Here is a 21,688-nt window from a genome sequence, read left to right as displayed (position 1 = left end):
CTTACCCAGGCTTTTTGAGGAAAGTCTCTGATACGGTTTGGCTGTGTTCCCACCGAAGTCTCATCTTGAACTGTAGCTCCCATAATTCCCACGTGTTGTGGGAGGGACCTGGCGAGAGAGAATTTAATCATGGGGGCATTTTCCCCCACACTGTTCTCATGGTAGTGAATAAATCTCACGAGATCTGATAGTTTTACAAGGGGAGACCTCTTTTGCTTGGTTCTCATTCTCCCTCACCTGCCACCATGTAAGATGTGACTTTGCTCCTCTTCTGCCTTCCGCCATGAGTGTGAGGCCTCCCCAGCCACATGGAACTGTGAGGCAATTAAACTTCTTTCCTTTAGAAATTACCCAGTCTTGGATATGTCTTTATTAGCAGTGTGAAAACAGACTGATACAGACTCCGATGCTGGTGTACATTCGGGTATTGTGTGGGAAACGGAGGGATGCATGCCTCAGGGTGCAGGGCAAGACAGGAGCTGGGAATTATACATCCAGACTTTACAGAGCAAGGAGAAATGGCACCTGCAATGAGCTAAGTCTGAGGATGGAGGCCACCTGCATGGGATCCAGAGGAGAAGGAGGAAAGATTGTGTCCTCCTAAGGTAACAACCTTGAGCCTGTGCCCAGGTTCTTTGTGTGTCTTATCCTACACCTACGATGAGACTGCTTTCCTCACCTGGGGCACAGGGAGATACACTGATTAGGAAGGAGGCTTCCCTTCCTCACTTGCCTTGTGCACAGTCACTCACACTTCCCTGTGGCAAAGGTGCATGAGGGCTTGGTATGGTGTTCAGATTGCCACCCCCTAATTTTCTTTCTTTTTTTTTTGAAATGGAGTCTTGCTATGTTGCCCAGGCTGGAGTGCAGTGGCGTGGTCTCAGCTAACGGCAAGCTTCGCCCACTGGGTTCACACCATTCTTTTGCCTGAGCCTCCCAAGTAGCTGGGACTACAGGTGCCCGCCACCACGCCTGGCTAATTTTTTGGATTTTTAGTAGAGACAGGGTTTCACCGTGCTAGCCAGGATGGTCTGGATCTCCTGACCTCGTGATCCGCCCGCCTCGGCCTCCCAAAGTGCTGGGATTACAGGCATGAGCCACCACACCCAGCTGCCACCCCGTAATTTTCTAAGGAAACTCCATGCTGGAGGCCTCATGTCAGGTGTTTGAATCTCACCATTTTCCTGTGCATCGGCAAATTTGTTTGGTGCCCGCTGAAGCTGGCTTTGATTTCTCGATTTAAAACACAAGCAAACAAAACAAAATTGTATGCATTCAGTGAGCAAGAAAAGACCATCTGAGGATATAGCCTGGAAGATGGTGAATTCTAATCAGCCGATGCCTGCATTGTGACCATTCTGAGATTCAGAGACGTTCATTTGCTCTTCTTAATGAACTGTGCCTCATGCTCACATGAACTTTTAGAACCGATGGAAAGGCAAAAATGAAGTTCCTAAAGAAACTTGCTGAAACAGGCTTAAAGAAGCTCAGAATCTAGGCAATTCTAAATTAATTATTTAAAGTGCCTACTATGAAAAATTGGATGATAACATGTTCAGCTTTAAATTCTTCACTGTATTCCAATATCTTCAAGAAGTAGAACTCATAAGTGATTTCAGTATTTAGAGCTGTGAGATTTAAAATCATACATTGGATATAATACTAGCTTTCTATGTAAATTTTTAAAGATTTTTTAAAATGAAAGGCTATGGTGAGAAGCGTTACATGAAGAGACTATCCTTGCAGTTGTGGGGAAAAGTCTATATTAGAGTAAATCATATTAGACAGGAAGATCTATCGTTTTTAATCCAGTAATTCTGGGAAATGCAAGTCAATTAGGGAAATTAAATCTCCGGTAGAAACAGTAGCTTTGTCAGGTCATTATAACCTCTATAAAAATGACTCTGTGTAACTTAGAGGAGTCTCCATGCACCAGATTTATTATATAAAAACAGGAATTGAGTGGGAAATGGAAGAGTTTTGGCAGTTGATAATACAATTCAAGAAAAAGAAATAAGCAAATCACGTGATGTTAGTGGAACTGCACGTTCAGTTTCATAACAGGAAATTATGTAATATAAAATGTAGTGCCCCCATCCTACCTTAATAAATGCACATTTCTTTGCCATTGCTTTAGGGTAACACTAAACATTGTATTTCTTTGTATGAGTAACTTCAACTTTGAACCATATTGCAGTGTACTTTTCTCATCTCTTTTCTGTTACTTACATATTTTTCATCTTCTTAAAAGCTTGGGTTTGTGCCTGTCCTTCAGAATCCATTGGTCACAGCCTCTTTCTGATGTTGGAGGTGGGTGTATATACACAAGGGAGGGGTTTCTCTGGTGCCCATCTGAGTGGGCTGAGCTTTCTTTGGCAGGGAGGCATCTCCATGCAGCACCCCCCTCAGGACAGATCTGAAATGTGCCTGTGTTTTCCATTTGTTCAGCTCTTGATTCGTCCAGTGGATATTGGTCACCCTGTGTGTGCCGTTTACTGCACAGTGGTGGATAATCTCTGAAGGTAGAAAAAAAGTAAGGCAATTGCTGCCTTTGAAGTGTGTGGAGTCTGCTAGAGCAACTCATACAGATCTGTGCAAGCAAAGGCACTTGAAGGCACCAGGACACAGAGGGACAGAGGCAGGGCTGGGTCAAATGTTGGGAGCTCAGAGTGCGCACTATGAGTTTGTGGCGAGGCACAGGAGGGGCGGTGATTCTTGACATGGGCCTTAAAGACCGAGTGATGTTCGCAGGAGTAGATGCAGAGCGCGTATTTGGGGGAAGAGAACAGTGAGAAGATAGGACGCCCCAGCCATGCTCACACCTTGGTGAGTCGTCTGTTATGTAAACCAAAAAGAGACTGCGGGAAGGCTCAGTCTATCCAAGTTTTATTTAGCCAAGCTTGAGGATACACCTGGGAAAATCACAAACCACAGGAGCATCTGCAACCTCTGCTTTTTCCAAAGGGGGTTTTGTCCACTTGGGTATTTAAAGGGGAAAGAGCTAGGAGGAGGAGGAACAAAGGGATGGAGAGCAGGCAGTGAGGTAGATGCTTCCACTTTTGTGAGGCTCTGATTAGCCTCAGTAATTCTCTGTTTTACATGCAAAAAGAGGGAACAGAGGAAAAAATTGATTCTGCATTGCCTCATGCTCAGTAAATCTACATTTTACATCTGAAAAAACGAGCACACGTAAAAGGAGGGATTCACGAAAATGAGACTGTGACACGGGGTTGTGAAGTTACAGCTACTGTCAGTGAACAGCAGGAAAATGGTTTTTTGGTTTGTTTGTGTTTTTGAGATGGAATGTAGCTCTGTTGCCCAAGTTAGAGTGCAATGGCACGATCTCGGCTCACAGCAACCTCCATTTCCCAGATTCAAGCGATTCTCCTGCCTCAGCCTCCCAAGTAGTGAGGATTACAGGCGCCACCACCACGCCTGGCTAATTCTGTATTTTTAATAGAAATAGGGTTTCACCATGTTGGTCAGTTCAGTCTCGAACTCCTGACCTCAAGTGATCTGCCTGTCTCGGCCTCCCAAAGTGCTAGAATTACAAGCATGAGCCACTGCACCGGGTCAGGAGAACAGTCTTGGTGACTCAGTTCTCAAGCTTAATTCTCCTTTTGGCATGGTGAGTTTGGGGTCCTGAGATTCTGTTTTTCTTTCACAATCGGAATCATCTGCTCCTGGCTGGTTACTTGGAAGTGGGGAAGCAGGACAGAGGATAAAGCAGCATGCCTGCCTGGCAACCACTATAGTCTGCATTTGGGGGCTGTAGCCTCATGGCCATGGTGCGGACCTTCCCAAACCACACCATCACACTACGTTGGGCACATCAGTGATTTGAGTTGAAGTATGTCATTGTGTTTGAATGGTTCTGCTGCCTTTCAATCCACTGTTGAGCAGGGGGCACTCTAGTCTAGTGATGGAGTCCCTGCCCAATGAGCACTGCTTGAAAATGAGGATATGGGGCATTGATAAGGGGCCTGACTACTTGAAGAAGCCGATTCCTCCTCATCTTGTCATATCCTGTTCTGGAGCCCACATGGCCGGTACTGGTAAGTTTCAGATGAGGAGGCTGCCCCACTTCTAGGCCCAGGAGGTTTGGCAAAGACAGGAAGTTGTCTTGATTTTTTTCATGGTTTTTCCAGTTCAGTCCTCTTTTTTGGCAGAGGGTGCTTGGTAATTATCAGAGGCTCTTCCTGATGGCAAGAGAGGAGTTGGAGGGGTTCTTTCAGATCACTGGTTTATTGGAAAAAAGCCTTGGGTTGAGGAATCAGGAAGGAAAATTGTACCATTGTTCATCCTTAGACGGACCCCTAGCTGAGCATAATGACCTGGCAGCCACCCTGGGAAACACAGATGGATGACAGAGTTAGCACTCTGGGCCTTCTCCAGTGTCTGTGACTGCCTGATGGTGCTTCCCAAGCCAGCAGTGACTCTGTCCCCACCCTGCCTTCTGTGCACACTCATGTTCAGCTCTCTCATCAGGACCTGGTGAGTGGTCAGGGCTTCAGAGCAGCTCTAACATGGACCCATACTGCCAAGCCAGCAATGTTGCCTTCTAGCCAGTGTTGATCAGGGTGGATGAAAGTCCCAGGCAAAGTGAGATCAGGGCAGAGTCCTGCGTGGGGCAGGGAGAACAGGCAAGCAGAGGTGTCTGGTGCTGTGTGTGTGTGCGCCGGCCCCCGTATGGTCCACATGGAAACAGTGCGTGGACAGAGCTGGGTACCACTTCCCAGGGCTTTCTGTGCAGCCTGTGGACACATGAAGTGAATTTGAAATGCATACTCAGATTGGGTAGTGCCATGGATATAACATGCATTGTCTTTTCCTTGTAGAAAGGTCGCATGAAGAGAAAGGAAGCAAATTGCCTTTTGCATTAGGCCATATAAAGTGTTCCCCAGCATCCATTTGCCTGAATTTTCTTTCTCTAGAAGCAACACATCATGGAAGCCTAGGGATTTACATTTTAAGGCTTAAAAAAAAAGGTGCTTCCAAATTAAGGTCATGTCAGACACTAGGTACCTTGAGTTCTTCCCACCGCTTTTCCCGTGACTATGACAGGAAGCCCATCCTGTACCCAATCCTCTGTTGCAGCAGAGGAGAGAACAGCATTTATTAGCAACAGCTCAAGCCAGGGTTAGGGGATTCATGCACAGAATAAACTAGATTAACTTTTGCATTAGGTAAGCATGTACACCACCAAATTACCACTCTTCCCTCTAAATTTGTAGCACTGTCTCTACCGTTCACTCAGCAATTAATCAATCACTTGTAGACTCGTCATTTCTTTCATGCTGTTTCCTCGGTTTCTAACACTGTCTTGTATTCTTATTTAATTACTCAACATGATTTAACTTTCGTAAATATTTGGCCTATCTATACAAATGGACTGTAGGCTGTTCAAGGGGGAGATTCTTGATGTCGCAGCTCATTTAATGCAGCCTATTAAGAGCCTATGTTCTTCTTCCCTTGGCAAAAGTCACTTGCTGTTGTTCAGGTATTTTTGTAGTTGAACTCTCCTGTAGTAGATCCTGGAAACCCTGCTGGAGAAGGTACCTGAATTATGAGTCAGGTACAACCTGGATGAGGAAGGACTTGCTCATACATTGTGTTTGTGCTCTGAAAGTTAGAAGATATCCCTGTATAATGGGGAGGAAGAGGTCCCAAAAGATAGGAACCTGGAAACAACGAAGAAAGAGAATGGCTAGTGGCTGTATATATTAAATACATAGAAAGTTAAAGCAAGATGGACTCCAGGATCAGATGCCTTTAGATGAACAGGTAAAAATCCAGGCATCTCCCAGGGGTAAAACTTTCCTGGAAACTGACCAAACCGGGAAGGGAAAAATGGGTTGACCTGACTTACAGGAGCTGGGGCTGCAGACACCTCTAAGAGACATGAAGGTGCTCGCAGTGACCTCACACCATCTGAATGTCTTTGGAGACGGGAGGATAGCGCTGTCCTTGACTAGTGCCATACCTAATACTGAAAAGGTTTTGAGCATAACTTCAATGCAACACACAGAAAATGTGCATTGGGGGCACCCCCCCAGAGAAAAGACTCAAGATAAAGTTCTGAAAGAGGAAGAGAATCCCTGCAAATGTAGAGTGGTGCTGAAGTGAATGCAGGATCATAGGAAAATAGAGTCTTGTCCAGGTGTGGTATCTCATGCCTGTAATCCTAGCACTTTGGGAGGCCGAGGCAGTAGTACCGCATGAAGCCAAGAGTTGGGCAACAAAGTGAGACTCTGTCTCTATAAAAAATTTTTAAGAATTAGCTGGGCATGGTAGCATGCACTTGTAGTCCCAGCTACTTGGGACTTGGCTGAGAGAAGAGGATCACTTGAGCCCAGGAGTTTGAGGCTGTAGTGAGCTATGATCATGCCACTGCACTCCAGCCTGGGTGACAGAGCAAGACCCTGTCTCTAAAAGAAAAAGTGTATTATATACAAATATATATAATGTACATATGTAAAGTAAGTTTTTTTAAGCAAAGAAAAATAGCGTCTTAGTGTGTAAAGGGGAATTTGAGCTCTGTAACCACTGGATTTTGTACCTGGAAACAGAGACAAAAGGGGTAGAGTGACTTGCCTCAAATCCATCAGAGGCACAGCTAGGTTTAGAATGATTCATACATTCATACACTCATTCAGAAACATCTGTTGAACACTTATGGGGCCCCAGGCACAGTTCTAGCCCTGGATCCAGGTTTCCAGACTCCTAGACCAGTGCTGTACCCATCATGAGGCCTCCTAACCTGATCCAAATCTGAAAGGCATGTTTGGCGTCTAACTCTTGACATGGGCTCACTGATCTCTAAGATAAGAATCCAAGCTCACTCCCAGATCCAAAAGAAGAAGATGAGTCAAGGAGGGAGTCGCAGAACTAGTTTTACTGATTAAATTCCAGATACAAATACAACTTAGCATTTTAAAACTTTATGACTCTATATTTGTGTTGGCTTTTACCCGAGACAGGTACTTGGAATGCAAACTTTACAAACTGGAAATGAGTTTCTGTACCTTTTGGAAAGAAAGAGTAGAGAGAAGTTGGGGCATGGGGATAGGCCAGGTAGCTGGTAGGACGGGGAGTGTGAGAGGAAAGGAAGCCATTAGGAAAAGAAGGGTGTCGTTGACAGGAAAAGGGATTTGCTAGGCTGAAAGAAGACTGAAGGTAGTTCTCTAGTATTATCTGGTAGAAGACAATACCTGTCCCACTGGGCATGGAATGAATTCGTGGAACGTTAGCTTAAGACAGGCCCCATTTCAGAAGGTTCTGCTGTCCCTGGGAAAGAACAACGAATGTAAGAAACATCCTGGCTTCACTGCCTGGGGCCTGGGAATCCTTGCCCATGCTAATCACAGTAATAGCTGATGCTTACAGAGTGCTGTGTACTCTTGGCACTGTTTATCTCACTAATAACCCTGTGGGATAGTGAAGGAAGGTGTTACTACACCTACTTAGCAGATGAGGCAACTGAGGTTCAGGAAGATTTATGGGCTGGCCTAGATCACAGAGCTATCTATAGGAGAGCCAGGCCTGAGACAGTCCTCTTCTTCTAACTGCAAGTTGGTCATTTTTCCTGCCATGCTGTGCTGCTTTACCTGAGGATGCGGAAGGAATGCGGGTTTAAATCTGTTTGGGGGAAAGATTCACATCAAGAACATTTTGCCTGGCTCCTGGATATGAATGCAGATGAAAAGATGCTAAGTGGGGCCATTGCAATGTGATCTTATTTCCTTGGCTCAGTGGCCTCATTCGGTTGGCTCAGGATGCACGAAGATTTTCCAGGGTTGTGTTTCTAGTCTTCCCTGGTTCTAGTTTTCTCCATCACAAAGAATAGTCATTAATGATGACAATAGTGTTTTCAATATTGGGAAACTGCCAGAGAAACAAGGAAGAAATTAGTGTTAAAACTCCACTAGGTGTTCTTGGTACCTTCGATCCCAGTGAGTATCCAGTGAGTCTGGGCTGTTCTGTAACTGCTTGGGGAGTCCCAGTGCCCTCAGGTTACAAAAGAAATGGGTCAAGACGTGGATGGGCCCTGATTACATATTTTCTCAGGGGATGCTGCCAACATTTGGGCATGTGAGTGACAGTACCTGGTCTTGCTTTTCAGAGCTGCCAACTTCAGGAACTTTACCTTCATCCAGCTGAATGGAGAATTTTCTCGGGGAAAGGGACTTGATGTTGGAGCCCGCTTCTGGAAGGGAAGCAACATCCTTCTCTTTTTCTGTGATGTGGACATCTACTTCACATCTGAATTCCTCAATACGTGTAGGCTGAATACACAGCCAGGTATGGATCATCTCTCTGTCACGCTCAGGTGGCCCTCAGCCCTCTCGGGCCCGTGTGTCGTCCTCTTGATGGGTCAGTCACTCTGATGTCCTGCTTCTGAATCAGCCTGTTTTACTCCAATAGCAAAGAAAAGGAAAACCATCTGTATTAGTCTGTTCTCACGCGGCTAATAAAGACACACCCGAGACTGGGTAATTTATAAAGGAAAGAGGTTTAATGGACTCATAGTTCTGCATGGCTGGGGAGGCCTCACAATCATGGAAGAAGGTGAAGGAGGAGCAAAGGGAAGTCTATCATGGCAGCAGGCGAGACAATGTGTGCAAGGGAACTCCCATGTACAAAACCATCAAATCTCTTGAGACTTATTTACTATCATGAGTACAGCATGGGAAAACCTGTCCCCATCATTCAGTTACTTCCCACCAGGTCCCTTCCAGGATATCTGGGGATTATGGGAGCTACAATTCAAGATGAGATTTGGGTGGGGACACAGCCAAACCATGTCACCATCTGGTTTGACTTCTCCTTTGAGGCCACATCATGGGCCTATCAGCCACCATAATTCTGGGACTCTTTTCCAAAGTTCATGTCCATAACCCCTCTTCCGTCTGCAACTGGGAGGTCAGCTTTCATGAACATTCCCAGGAGAAGGCGAGGTGGGGAGGAGGTGGAGCTGGAAAACTGCCAACCCTAAAGAGAAAGGAGTACCTGTGGGCAGTTACCTAGGGTAGAAGAGCTATTCGCACAAAGAACCCGCAGTACTAAAATGACTTTCACAGACTCCACTCATAGGCAAGGCTGCTATTGAGCTGATGAACACTGGCACAGCCTTGCCAGTTGCTAAAATACAGAAATTCTTCTGCGTAAATTGATAAAGAGCAACCACCCTGGACACTCTAAGTCTAGTCCAACTGCCCAAAGTCACCCTGACCCAAAGTCAACCATTTAAGACGACCCCATGAGCCAGCAAGTGAAGGGTTAATGTTTGGCGGGGCTGGGGCACCAGGACTCTATTTCACACCCCCTCCCGAGGCGTGATGCCCAGTGCTTGGTCATGGACTGTCAGTATTCCAAATATCATTCCTGCGCTGGGAGATCAGAAACATTTGCAGATATGACTGTCTGGTCCGCTTGGTGCAGCACTTCTAAGACCCATTTTGGAGTTGAGTGAAGGGAAAAGGAAAAGTGGGTGCAGGCCGGGCGCAGTGGCTCATGCCTGTAATCCCAGCACTTTGGGAGGCCGAGGCGGGTGGATCATTTGAGATCAGGAGTTTGAGACCAGCCTGACCAACATGGTGAAACCCCATCTCTACTAAAATAAAAAAATTAGCCGGCTGTGGTGGCGGGCACCTGTAATCTCAGCTACTCAAGAGGCTGAGGCAGTAGAATCACTTGAACCCAGGAGGCAGAGATTGCAATGAGCCAAGACTGTGCCACTCTATTGCAGCCTGGGTGACAGTGAGACTGCCTCTCAAAAAAAAAAAAGTGGGTGCAAATATCTGGGGTGTTTCAGAGGGCCAAATGTCAAGGAACAAACCTACTACTTGGATCTGTCAGTTTAAGTGAATGTTTGTTTTCTGGTTTGTAGGGAAGAAGGTATTTTATCCAGTTCTTTTCAGTCAGTACAATCCTGGCATAATATACGGCCACCATGATGCAGTCCCTCCCTTGGAACAACAGCTGGTGAGTAATTACCCTGCAGATGGCTCTGTGTGGCTCTGTTTAGTGTCTGTCATTACCAGGGGTACCTGACCATGAGCAAAGGTGAGTGGAAATCTGTGCAATGATTCCCTTAGTAGTTTTTACGTTTGGCAGATGTGCTGGCCTCTGCTCCTGGCGCCTTGTTGATTAAAAGTGCTTGCAATATTTAAAGTGGAAAATAAATGGAATCAGTACTTTACAGAAAGGTAATTTCACACCTTCATAGTTTCCATCAGTGGTTTTTGGAAACTAGTATTGTTGCATTATGGATGCACTACAGTTTCTCTTGATTTTTGCAAAATCCTACAAGGTAACAAAGGTGAGATTTATGTTCCCATTTGACAGAAATCAGAATGGGGTGGCTCACCCCAGAGAGGGCCAGAACAATTCCCTGGACCTTGCAGGCAAATAAGGTCTTTGTGAATTTGAAGTGGAAACTCCCAGTGTGCTCCCAGTGCCCTTCCCGTCATGCCACCGTTCCCACACATCACAGTGTTTGGGTAGACATTAGCATTAAAGGTGTCACTGGCAAGGTGGCTCTCAAAAGAATATTGGAAGGACTTCTCTGCTAGGATCCTGGCTGCACAGGTGATGGATAGTGGATGCACACAGCCCCCAAGGGTCCCTGTAGGCTGAGATGTCTCTGTTGTCACAGGCAGTTAGTCCACTTTGCAGAGAAGCAATGCAAGCAGCAGGAGGAAAGGCACGCCAGAAGAGGATCTCTGTGTCTTCTGGGCATGGCCCCCATGGATGGAATTTCCCAGTATTGTTGGCAGCATTGGCAGAGAGGGAAAAGGCCCTTCTCCCACCTCAAGTTGGGCTGTGATTTTTTCCTGTGGGGAGATGATCCAGGTTTGTCTGAAGCTGTGTTCTGGCCCAGGCTGTATCTCATGGTGGCCTTCCCATCTGAGGGACGTCTGTTCTTCTTTGCTGTGGGTAGCTCTGCCTCTTGCTAAGGCAAATCCATGCTTCTTCCCATTGAGGACCCCTTAGGGTGGAGGAAGGACATCTGCTGTGGGAACCTGAAGACAAGATAGCACCAGGCCTCTGATGCTTCCGTACAATGGGAGAGTAAACTGATTTCCATCCAAAACCCATGTTCTGGATGCGTTTGAGGATTGACTTTGTGTGTAAACTTCTAGAAATAGCAAAACCTGTTGTTTCCAGCCCCATCCTGTGCCTTTCATCCTCTCTCCCCAAGTTAACCTCTGGCAGCTGATATTATGATATTTTCCAGAAAGTTTCAACTTTGGGGCCCTCAGGTTGGACAATGTCATGTCCTAGCATGGTTTCATTTTGGGGTGCACCAGGTTTAGTAATAATACAGTTCTCTGTTCCCCTAGTGGAATTGCAATACCACAGATATACTGTGTTTCTGTTTTTGTAGTGTATCTATATCTGTGCTTTACACATAAAAACAGTAAGAGTTTTTCACATCTTAAGAATCAGTTTTCAGCTGGGTTTGGTGGCTCATGTCTTTAATTCCAGCACTTTGGGAGGCCAAGATGGGCGGATCACTTGAGGCCAGGAGTTTGAGACCAGCCTGGCCAATGTGTCAAAACCCATCTCTACTAAAAATTAAAAAATTAGGCATGCATAGTGGCACACACCTACAGTCCCAGCTACTAGGCAGGTTGAAAATCGCTTGAGCCTGGGAGGCAGAGGCTGTAGTGAGCTGAGATCGCACCACTGCACTCCATCCTGGGTGATGGAGTGAGACCCTGTCTCAAAGAAAAAAAAAAAAAAGTGAGTTTTCATCTATAGTCATGTGTTACTTAACAATAGAGAGATGTCATGTATCGTCAGGCAATTTCATCACTGTGCAAACATCATACAGTGCACTTATGCAATCCTACATAACATAGCCAACTACACACGTAGGCTGTATGGTACAGGCTGTTGCTCCTAGGTTACAAACCTGTACAGCATGTGACTGTCCTGAATACTACAGGCAATTGAAGCACGATGGTATTCAGTATCTAAACATAGAAAAGGCACAGGAAAAATATGGTATAAAAGATTTTAAAAATGGTTCCAATGAGTGGAGCTTGTAATACAGGACTAGAATTTGCTCTGGGTGAGTCAATGAGTGGATGGTGAGTGAATGTGAAGGCCTGTGACATTACTGTCCACTACTGTGGACTTTATAACCATTGTAGACTTAGGTGACACTAAACTTATTTTTTAAAAGTTTTCCTTGGCTGGGTTTGGTGGCTCACACCTGTAATCCCAGCACTTTGGGAGGCCGAAGCAGGTGAATCACGAGGTCAGGAGTTCGAGACCAGCCTGGCCAACATGATGAAACCCCATCTCTACTAAAAATACAAAACTTAGCTGGGCATGGTGGTATGCGCCTGTAATCCCAACTACTCCACAGGCTGAGGCAGGAGAATCACTTAAACCTGGGAGGCAGAGGTTGCAGTGAGCCGAGATCGTGCCACTGCACTCCAGCCTGGGCAACAGAGCAGGACTCAGCAAAAAAACAGCAAGTCTCAGAAGAAAAAAAAAAAGTTTTCATTTCTTTAATAATAAGTTAACCTTGCCTTCCTGGGTGACCAGTATCTCATATGCAGCCTGTTGTTGACGGAAATGTCGTTAGGCAGCACACCAGTTACACTTACAAGAAAATGTTTTTAAATCTTTTACATCAGATTTTTCCTGTACCTTTTCTATGTTCAGATACACAAATACCACTGTGTTACAATTGCCTATGCTTACAGTTGGATGGTTAAGCAGCACATATCACCCTCATTGACAGAGAAACTTCTTGTTTCCTTTCCCAGAGTTCTAAGCTTCTAATTGGATTGAAAGGGAAACAGGATATAGGATTTATTTTCTTTCTGCCAATCAAAGTTAAAGTTCCTTTGGGTTTAAGTAATGTGTTGTTTTGCATTTGACATGGAATGTGATTAATATTTCCATTTCAAATTCATAAAGACCCTATTTGCTTGCAAGGAATTGTTTTCGTTTTACAATCCAAAGGATTTTTCTTTGTATTATTATTCCTGCAGGGTAGGAGTTGCGAAGGGAATCAGAGGCACAGTGCAGTTAGGCAAGTTTCTCACATCCTCAGAATTAGTGGTGAAAGCAGAAACCTCTCAGATTCCCTGTGCTCATTGCCGGAGGCTGTGAATTATCCTGCAGCCTCTGACATTTACTTCCAAATGCAATTTTGACCTTTTCTAGACCGCAGAAGTCTGATATTTTAGAGTTAAGTATTTATGACTATTTAGTTTGGTGAAACAGCAATTCTTCTCTTTGAGATGAAGGACTTCCCCTTCCCAAAGGAAGAGTATGATTATGTTTTTTACTGGACAAACCAGTTCTTGAGCGCTCGCTGCCTACGGAGGACTGGCCTAGGTGCCAGAGGAGAAGTCAGAAGAAATGAAACACTTTCATTACTTGGTAGTAATTTGTGAGAGTGTTTCCTCACTTTCTTCTTTTTATAGGGGTGAACTGGCTTGTTCAGGATTGCACAGCTAGCTAGTGGCAGAGCTCAGGGCAAAATCGAGATTTCCTTCCATCAGTACAGAGGAAAGAGATTTGCTTGGGATCTAGATGAGAACTGACATATGAAGGAAAAGTCTTGACAAAAATTCCAAAGGAGAACTTGAAACTATAGAAAGTAATAGAATGGAGATGGATTATTTAGGTGGGGAGAAGATGTAAAATTAAAAGTAATGGTTGGAGATGGATCAGTTAGTAATGACTTCCTACTGAGGGTACGTTTTGACTCAGTCTTGAAAGAGATGCTACCTATATATTAATTACTACATCCTTGATAGCCTTCTTGGAATACATCAGAATCAAAGGTGAGGGGAGAACAGAGATCCAGAATGCTGCTCTAATGAAAGTTAGTTTTGCAAACAAAAGACAGTCTTTACTAGCAGCCTTTGAAATAGGATCACGTTAGTCAATATATGTTATTCCTTCTTGTGACTGTTGCCACTGTCATTTGATAGTGTTTTGCCTGCAGACAAAAGCAAGAAACCACATTTATGATTGTTTGTGTGTGTGTGTGTGTGTGTGTATGTGTGTGTTTTGACTACTGTTTTTTACCTGTATGTATAGACCAGCAGTAATGCATATTAAGTGAAACTATGGGATTTTATACTAACATTTAAATTTTTTTAGTTTAAACCATGAGATAAAACTTGCTGGTGCTTTAATGTAGAAACAGTTCGCTGAGAAAGGAATGACTATAATTTAAACAAACATTAACTTTAGACGTTTCACATTCCTGGTTCAAGCTTTGCCAGTTCCTGTTTAGGTCACCGCAGGAGCCTCCTACCACTTCTATCTTAAGCCTCCTTCCCTCCCCTAGACTCTGGTTTTTTGTTCACCTTCTGCCAGAGATAGGTTTCTAAATCACAGATTCATTCAGTTTTTTAAGAAATCTTTGGGCACAGAGCCAGAGAAGTGCTGGTAAATATTTAACAACCTGCTCTCTGAAGAGGGGGTGCGGGAGAAAGACCTGATTTGTAGCATTTGCCAATTTCCGTGGTGTAAATACTCCCACCGTGGCCTATTTCAGGCTACCAGCATGACGTCACTGAACACAAGGTTGGGAAGAGATTTGCCCAATCCTTGTGAGCTGGTGCAAGCTGGCTCCAGCACAGCACTGCAAGCCCTGAGCCTTTGTTGGGATTCATTGTCCTCCACAGACCAACTCTCAAATGGATGCAGAGAAAATGTCTGTAAACCCCAGAACCTGGCACGTGGTACCAGCTCCATAGTCACCCAAGCCAGCCTTGTTGCCAGGTGAGCACACCTGCTCAGTCTCCCTGGCTGTCTCTGCTCCTCAAGGCCACCTCCTTATCATTTCTAATGCCCACGGCATCCAACATGCACATCTTAGTCTGCCATGTGGTCTTACCCGTCAGTTAAATCTGATGACTTTGTGATACTGTTCAGTGTCTGCATAGCATGCTGGCTTCTGTCCTTGCCCTCTCTCTGGTCACACCCTTGACCTCTCTACCTCCCTTCAGAAAGTATTTTACTATTGCAGTTCAGTTGAAACCTTTTTGTAAATTGCCAGATGAGCATGGCACATCCTATGCATCCTTGCATTCTGTTTTTATTTATTCAGGAAATATACACCCGCTGAATGCCAAAATTAATGTGAACAGAGGCCCTTTATGGAGCCTTTCCAGAAGCCAGTCCGGTGCCCACGTTATCTCACGTAATACTCAATAAGGGGAAGAGGTGCTATTATTCTCATTTCACAGATGAGAAATTGAGGGCCAGATGCCTGCAGCGGCTAAATGGCAGGGGTGGGAACTCGAGTGCCACACTATGTGACTGCACCTGGGCTGAGGATGCTGGGCAACAGGGGATACATCCTTTGCCCTCAAAGCGCTTCATGGGGGCAACGAGGGCATTTAGTTTTAGACGATAGGTTCCTGGAAATGGCAGAACCTGGATGACTCCTTGTCCAGCATGATTCCCTTGAAGACACAATGTGTTTTCTATGAAAACACCTAGAAAAGACTTACAGGAAATTGTGAATAAGTGCAAATACATCTGGGAGGAGATGGCCTTTGAGTGTGTTCTTAAATGAGTCTTCTGAAGCTGTGGATCTAGGATACCTTATTTCTCAAGACGTGGAACTGTCCCCGGAGTCTTAGAATTGTTCTGGCCTTGGCAACATTGGCCGGGTGATCTTGGGCAAGTCATTCTGTCTTCATACTAAGAAGCCACAAGAAGAGGGCATGCAGCCCTCCTGGCACCCTGTGCAGCATGATCACTGAGCCCTCAGGGCCCAGATAGTAAGGAATGGACAGCCCGGGCTGGGGGCCCCCAGCCTGGACACAGACGTCCTCATAGCTCAGGGAGTCTGCTCCTCCCAGGCCAGAAACCGCTATGTAATTGACACGACCCAATGCAAGATGAAAATGTGAGCCCCTGATCAAAAGGTATTACAAATTTCACAACAGTGACAGCAGGCCTTAGGGCCTTCCATGTATGGGGGCCCTGTGCAGCTACATGGGTCACTTTGTAAGCCGGCCCTGCTAACGGGCGTTGCTGTGAATGCAAGGTAGACTAGACACAGCCTCAGTGCTGAGGAGACTCTCTGATTGAAAGGAGGCGCTCTGCCCGAGTAGTTGCTATTTATTTTATTTTAGGGTCCAGATTGCTTCATGGGCAAGTGGCCAAGTCGGCACCATTAAACCAGACAGGCATTGACCCCGGCCCCAGCTCACATGCAGCTGCAGGGCGGCTGCCTTCCCACATCTTTAGGGAGAGATGCTGATTTGTGCTTTGTGTTTTGGTCCTAATAGAAAATAATCATCCCTGTCACGTGAATCGTCCACAGAGCTGTGGCTCTGGAAACTTCCTGTGAGAGAGCAGGGCTGACAACTGTCCTTTTGTGGTACATTCATGCCCTGCAGTGCTCTGCTGGGATCTCAGGTGGGGAGGAAGTGGGTGCTGCAGAGATAGTTGAGAGGAGGCCAGCTATCAGAGGACATTTTAGAAAATGAGGATAGCAGGCTGGGTGCGGTGGCTCATGCCTGTAATCCCAGCACTTTAGGAGGCTGAGGCAGGTGGATCACCTGAGGTCATGAGTTCAAGACCAGCCTGGCCAACATGGCAAAACCCCTTCTTTACTAAAAATATAAAAAATGTAGCCGGGCATGGTGGTGCGTGCCTGTAATCCCAGCTACTCGGGAGGCTGAGGCACGAGAATAGCTTGAACCCAGGAGGTGGAGGTTGCAGTGAGCCGAGGTCACGCCACTGCACTCCAGCCTGGGCAACACAGCAAGACTCTGTCAAAAAAAAAAAAAAAAAGGAGGATAGCGCTTGGAAACAGATCAGTGAAATCCAGAAGAGGAGGAATAGATGTTTTTCTTTTAAAGTCTCCTCTATCTTAGGGTTCCTTCCTCCTCTGTTGTAGCAGACATCATTGGTGCATCACTTGTCATTGCTTGAACAGAATGGTGGAGCTTCTCACACTTGCAGCAAAGTTTCTAAGAAGTCACACACTCCACCTTAGACCCCAGGGAGGTGAAAACATTTTTGTCTCTTGGTCCAGAGCCACAGGATTCTGAGAGGTTCTCACCACTGCATTTCCCAGGCCTTTGCTGGGCCACTTGCTGGCGAACATCTTGCAACGTGTCTGTTTCCACTGGCTTGGAACTATCTCTGCCCCAGGGACTGCTCTTGGTTCATTCATTGAGGGAGTATTTACTGAGTACCTGCTGTGTGCTGGACAATGTTCTGGGTGCTGGAGATGTAGTCCTGAACAAGAACAAGCCCTGAGCTTACATTCACCAGGGCTGCTGACTGAAGACAGTCAGCAAACAGAGAAGCAGATGCATCAACAGGATCATTTCAGAAGCCAGAATTGTTACAGAGAAAATAAACCAGGAGTCCAGTGCAGCAAGTGGCATTAGGGTGGCAGGTGCATAACATGGGCCAGGAGGGTCAGGACGACCACTCTGAATAGTGACATTGGAGCACAGCTTAGTGGTGTGTGGGGAAAGGGTGACCCAGGCAGGAAGGACTGCAAGTATCTGGCCTTGGAGACCTGTGAGCATGGAGAATCCAAGAGGGAGAAAATGGGCCTTATATAGGGCAGAAGGATAAGAAGAAATGAGATGGCTGGCGATTAGGGAACCCTTGCAGGGCTTCACGTGGGAACGTGATGTAATCGGATGTGTGCTTGAGGGCACACACTCCCGCCAGACTGCTATTGAGCGCGTCCTTCCAGTTAGCGACCCAGCACAGCTGTGGGTGGTGGAACCTCGACTGAGGGAACTCCGTCTTGCCCTGAAATTACATGCTGTGGGCATGACCAGATGAGTTTCCACAAAGGGCTAAATTTCAACAAGCTCTTCAGATAGTGGCTTTTTGTGGCTTGCCAACTTCCAAACTGGTTTTAATAAATGTTTACACAACTCACTCCCCAGCTCATAAGCCAGACTGCCTCCATCACGCTGTTCCCATGTGAGGGTCCCCCTTCACCTTGTTCAACCTCGAAAGGCCCTACATCAATGCAGCCCAGAGTCTCTGGATGCCTCCCTCTTGTCTTCCTTCCCAAGGCTTGGCCAATTTTTTTTTTCCTGTTTGGAGCATTCCTTTTTAAATTCCATGTGAAACTTAGTGAAATATTTGAAGATTGGATACAGGCACTTCTCTTTGACTCCATTTTTACTCATAAGCTTAGGGAACTTGTCTAGGTTGCCAGCAGAAGGAATATTAGTCCGTTTGCTGCAATGGAAACCGTGTACCTGGTAAGGTGGGGATGGAACAAAGTCCATTTTTTAAAAAATGACTCCATAGAGACTTTTCCAGACTTTGCTGCCTTGCAAAATCTTTCCAGTTGATACTAATGAAATTGACTTGTCATTTGGGAGATACTGTATAACGGTCCTGTACTCTGAAGTAGAACTTGAGAATACTTGCTGGGGACAACTTTAACCAACAGAAACTCTCTTGGTCCTACTTTCCTTGGGCAGTCCTGATGCTTGCAGGAGAGGGTGGCAGCAGGTCCCCATTCCCTGTGGAATGTAAGTGACATGGTGGAAGTGACATCTACCTGTAGATTGTAGTGAAAGTAAGACAGTTTCATACGTTACAGAGTTAAAGAACGTTTAAGATTCATCAGCCCTTCTGCAAGCCATTTATCAAATATAATTAGCCTGTGGTGAAACTTCAGGAAGGGGGAAGATGTGATAAACACTTGGATGTGAAAGCTGAAAGACACCTAAGGGATGAGTGAATTTAACCCCCTTGTTTTATACGGAAAAAAAATAGATGCATGAAGAAGTGAAGGAGCCTGCCTGAAGTGAAAAAGCCAGCCAGTGGTCACATTGGGCCAAGACTCTGATGCTTCTCCCCTCTCATGTACCGTTTCTAATTAGCGATGAACAGAACCAGATGTCCCCAATAAAATCTATACAAATCCAAGTGGGGAAAGAGGAACCTGCTGCTGCCCTCTCTACCTTTCCCCAGAGGACAGGATGTGGGGGTGTCCTTTTACCTAAGCACCTATGTTAACTGCAAGAATGAATTATGAAAAATAACTAAGATCTCAAAACTGTTCCCAGAGTTCTCTCAGCTGAATACGTGTGTTTGTGTATATGTGTTTGTGTGTGTGTTTCTCTCTCTCTCTCTCTCTCTATATATATATATGTACACACATGCAGTTTTGAAAAGCCTTGCTGTTTCAGCAAATATATTGGAAATTTACTTGCAGAATAAGAGACTGGGCAGTGCCTGGATGGCCTCTCCGCAGCCCTGCAGGCTGGCACCACGGTAGATGCTTTTGGGAGCAGTTTGGTTTTAAAATAGTGTGAAGATGAATGGACTGAGTCTTTCTTCAGAAGCTGGACTTCTAGTGCCCTTTTCCTCAGCAAGTGAGAGTTAACAGAGTTGGAGAGCTGGTAACATACTGAAGTCTCTCAGATATTTCTTTTTATTCCCCAAGGGAGTTCTGTGAGTGGACCGTGCCAGGGCAGCTGAATTCTGAGTTGTTCTCTATCCCTTTTCTCAACTTCCTGAGCCCTTTGCTGGCTCACTGCCCAGGCTTGTGTGAGGGGCCCAAGCCTCTGATTCTTGCTGGCATTGGTGTGGGGCCAGGCACGTAGGTGGCTTTTCCACAGCACTGCTCAAAGACTGGCTCTCCCGGTTTTTGTTTTTGATTGTGTGTGTGTGTGTGTGTGTGTGTGTGTGTGTGTGTGTGTGTGTGTTTTCATATCTATGCCCTAGAAACATTCCAGCCAGAGGTGCCAAAAATCACAAGACCTTGTTTTGGGACTGGTGTGTGTACTGTATTCCTGACTGTCTGCAAGGACTCAAATCCATCTGCGTTTCCTGCACCAGTGGAGGCTGTTTATCAGTAATGGGATGGGCTCCACACTCCACGGTGGCTCACAGGAGTTTGTGAACACTCTATTTTTGTCCACCCTAAACTTTCCCCTCAAATGACAGTGCTTTTCTTGCAGGTCATAAAGAAGGAAACTGGATTTTGGAGAGACTTTGGATTTGGGATGACGTGTCAGTATCGGTCAGACTTCATCAATATAGGTAGGACAAATCTGCATCTCTACTGCCACCCAGAGGCCACGGGCCCATGCAGGCCTTGAAGGAATCAAGTCGGGTTTCCAAGGAGTCTGGTGGGGAAGGTGGTACCATTGCCTTCAAAAAAAAAAAAAATGCTATTCCAGACTAGGTGCGGTGGCTCACACCTGTAATCCCAGTGCTTTGGGAGGTTAGAGGAGGGGGGGATCACTTGAGGCCAGGAGTTCAAGACCAACTTGGACAACATAGCGATTCTCCTAAAGAGAATCACTCCAAAAAAAAATCAAATGCTGTTCCTGATGTCATAGACTCAGGGCTGGACCAAGAGGGGGCCTGGTAGTAGGTGGCATTTTAGCCCCTATGATCTCCACCAGCACCTCTCAGTCACTCCAAATAAGACACACAATCCGAGATTAAAGGCTGCTTATTGCATCCAGGCAGCTTTGCAGCAAGTCTTCCAGTGCCTCCTCCCAGCAGGGTCCTGGCTGCTCTGCCCTCTCCTGTAGAACATCCTAAGCCTCCCAGTAAGGGTATGAGGGAAATAGGGGAACTGGGAGGGAGCACATACTCAAAAAGACCCACATTTCTCTCTGCTAACCTTCAAAATTCCAAATGTCACTTTAAGCTCTGACTAAATGTGCAGTTGCTGCCAATACACACACACACACACACACACACACAATTCATATACACAAATGTCCACATGCACACACAATTCATATACACAAATGCCCACATGCACACACAATTCATATACACAAATGTCCACATGCGCACACAATTCATATACACAAATGTCCACATGCGCACACAATTCATATACACAAATGCCCACATGCACACACAATTCATATACACAAATGTCCACATGCGCACACAATTCATATACACAAATGCCCACATGCACACACAATTCATATACACAAATGTCCACATGCGCACACAATTCATATACACAAATGTCCATATGCACATACAATTCATACACAAATATGCACATGCGCACGCCTGTGGTTTTCTAGAGCACAGAGAGAAAAGGCCCTTGGGATCCAGGTGAGGAGACCAAGCATGTCAAAGGGAAAGAGACCCTCCCAGGCCTCACAGCAGGTAAGAGGCAGAGTCAGGATGAGAATAGAGGCCTCCTGTCCCCCTTGGAAATGCCACCCCACCTTCCCATAGCAATACTGACTCTTGGATCTCGAAAGAGATAGAGTTGCAGTTTATGCACGACCTGGGTATGAATGAACAGTCCCGAAACATTGATCTCAGGTGCAGGGGCTCAGCTGGGATGGAGTCAGGGAGACCCTGCCCTCAGGGTGGCATGGAGCATCCCATCCCCAGGCTCCCCATGAGCTGCTGGTCTTGCTGGCTTCTAGGCACCTCCCCCTCAGGTCCAAGACCTAAAGCTACTCACTTTAAAATCAGGGACGAAGGGTAGCCCCACGATTGTTTTGTTCAGAGATGACATGAACTACAAGGACTACAGAACCCCCAAGGAAATCACCAGGTTAAAGATTAAAAAAAAAAAATGTTGAAGTCAAGTCCTGTTGGAAGGAGCAGAGCACCCAGGATGCGGGTCTCTGAGTGGTGGGTGCCCTGCACACACTCAACAACTAACAGCAGGTGTTCTTGGACATCTCTGAGAGAAATATTCCTAAATGGT

The 21,688-nt window shown here is 45.9% G+C and overlaps 1 protein-coding gene across 38 annotated transcripts in view; it reads left to right on the top strand.

Annotated features, from left to right (window-relative positions):
* Nucleotides 1–21,688, top strand: part of CSGALNACT1 (chondroitin sulfate N-acetylgalactosaminyltransferase 1) — a 357,361-nt gene that overhangs the window by 332,789 nt on the left and 2,884 nt on the right. For all 38 annotated transcript variants that reach the window (XM_055349096.2, XM_055349091.2, XM_063709119.1 and 35 more), the window contains 3 exons: nt 8,123–8,301; nt 9,890–9,984; nt 19,950–20,031. In XM_055349096.2, coding sequence (XP_055205071.1) covers nt 8,123–8,301; nt 9,890–9,984; nt 19,950–20,031 — 356 coding nt within the window. The remainder of the gene's footprint in view (nt 1–8,122; nt 8,302–9,889; nt 9,985–19,949; nt 20,032–21,688) is intronic.

Source organism: Gorilla gorilla, chromosome 7, assembly GCF_029281585.2.
Source record: "Gorilla gorilla gorilla isolate KB3781 chromosome 7, NHGRI_mGorGor1-v2.1_pri, whole genome shotgun sequence".
In the NCBI taxonomy this organism is placed as follows: Eukaryota; Metazoa; Chordata; class Mammalia; order Primates; family Hominidae; genus Gorilla; species Gorilla gorilla.
This window is presented reverse-complemented; position numbering and strand designations above follow the sequence as displayed.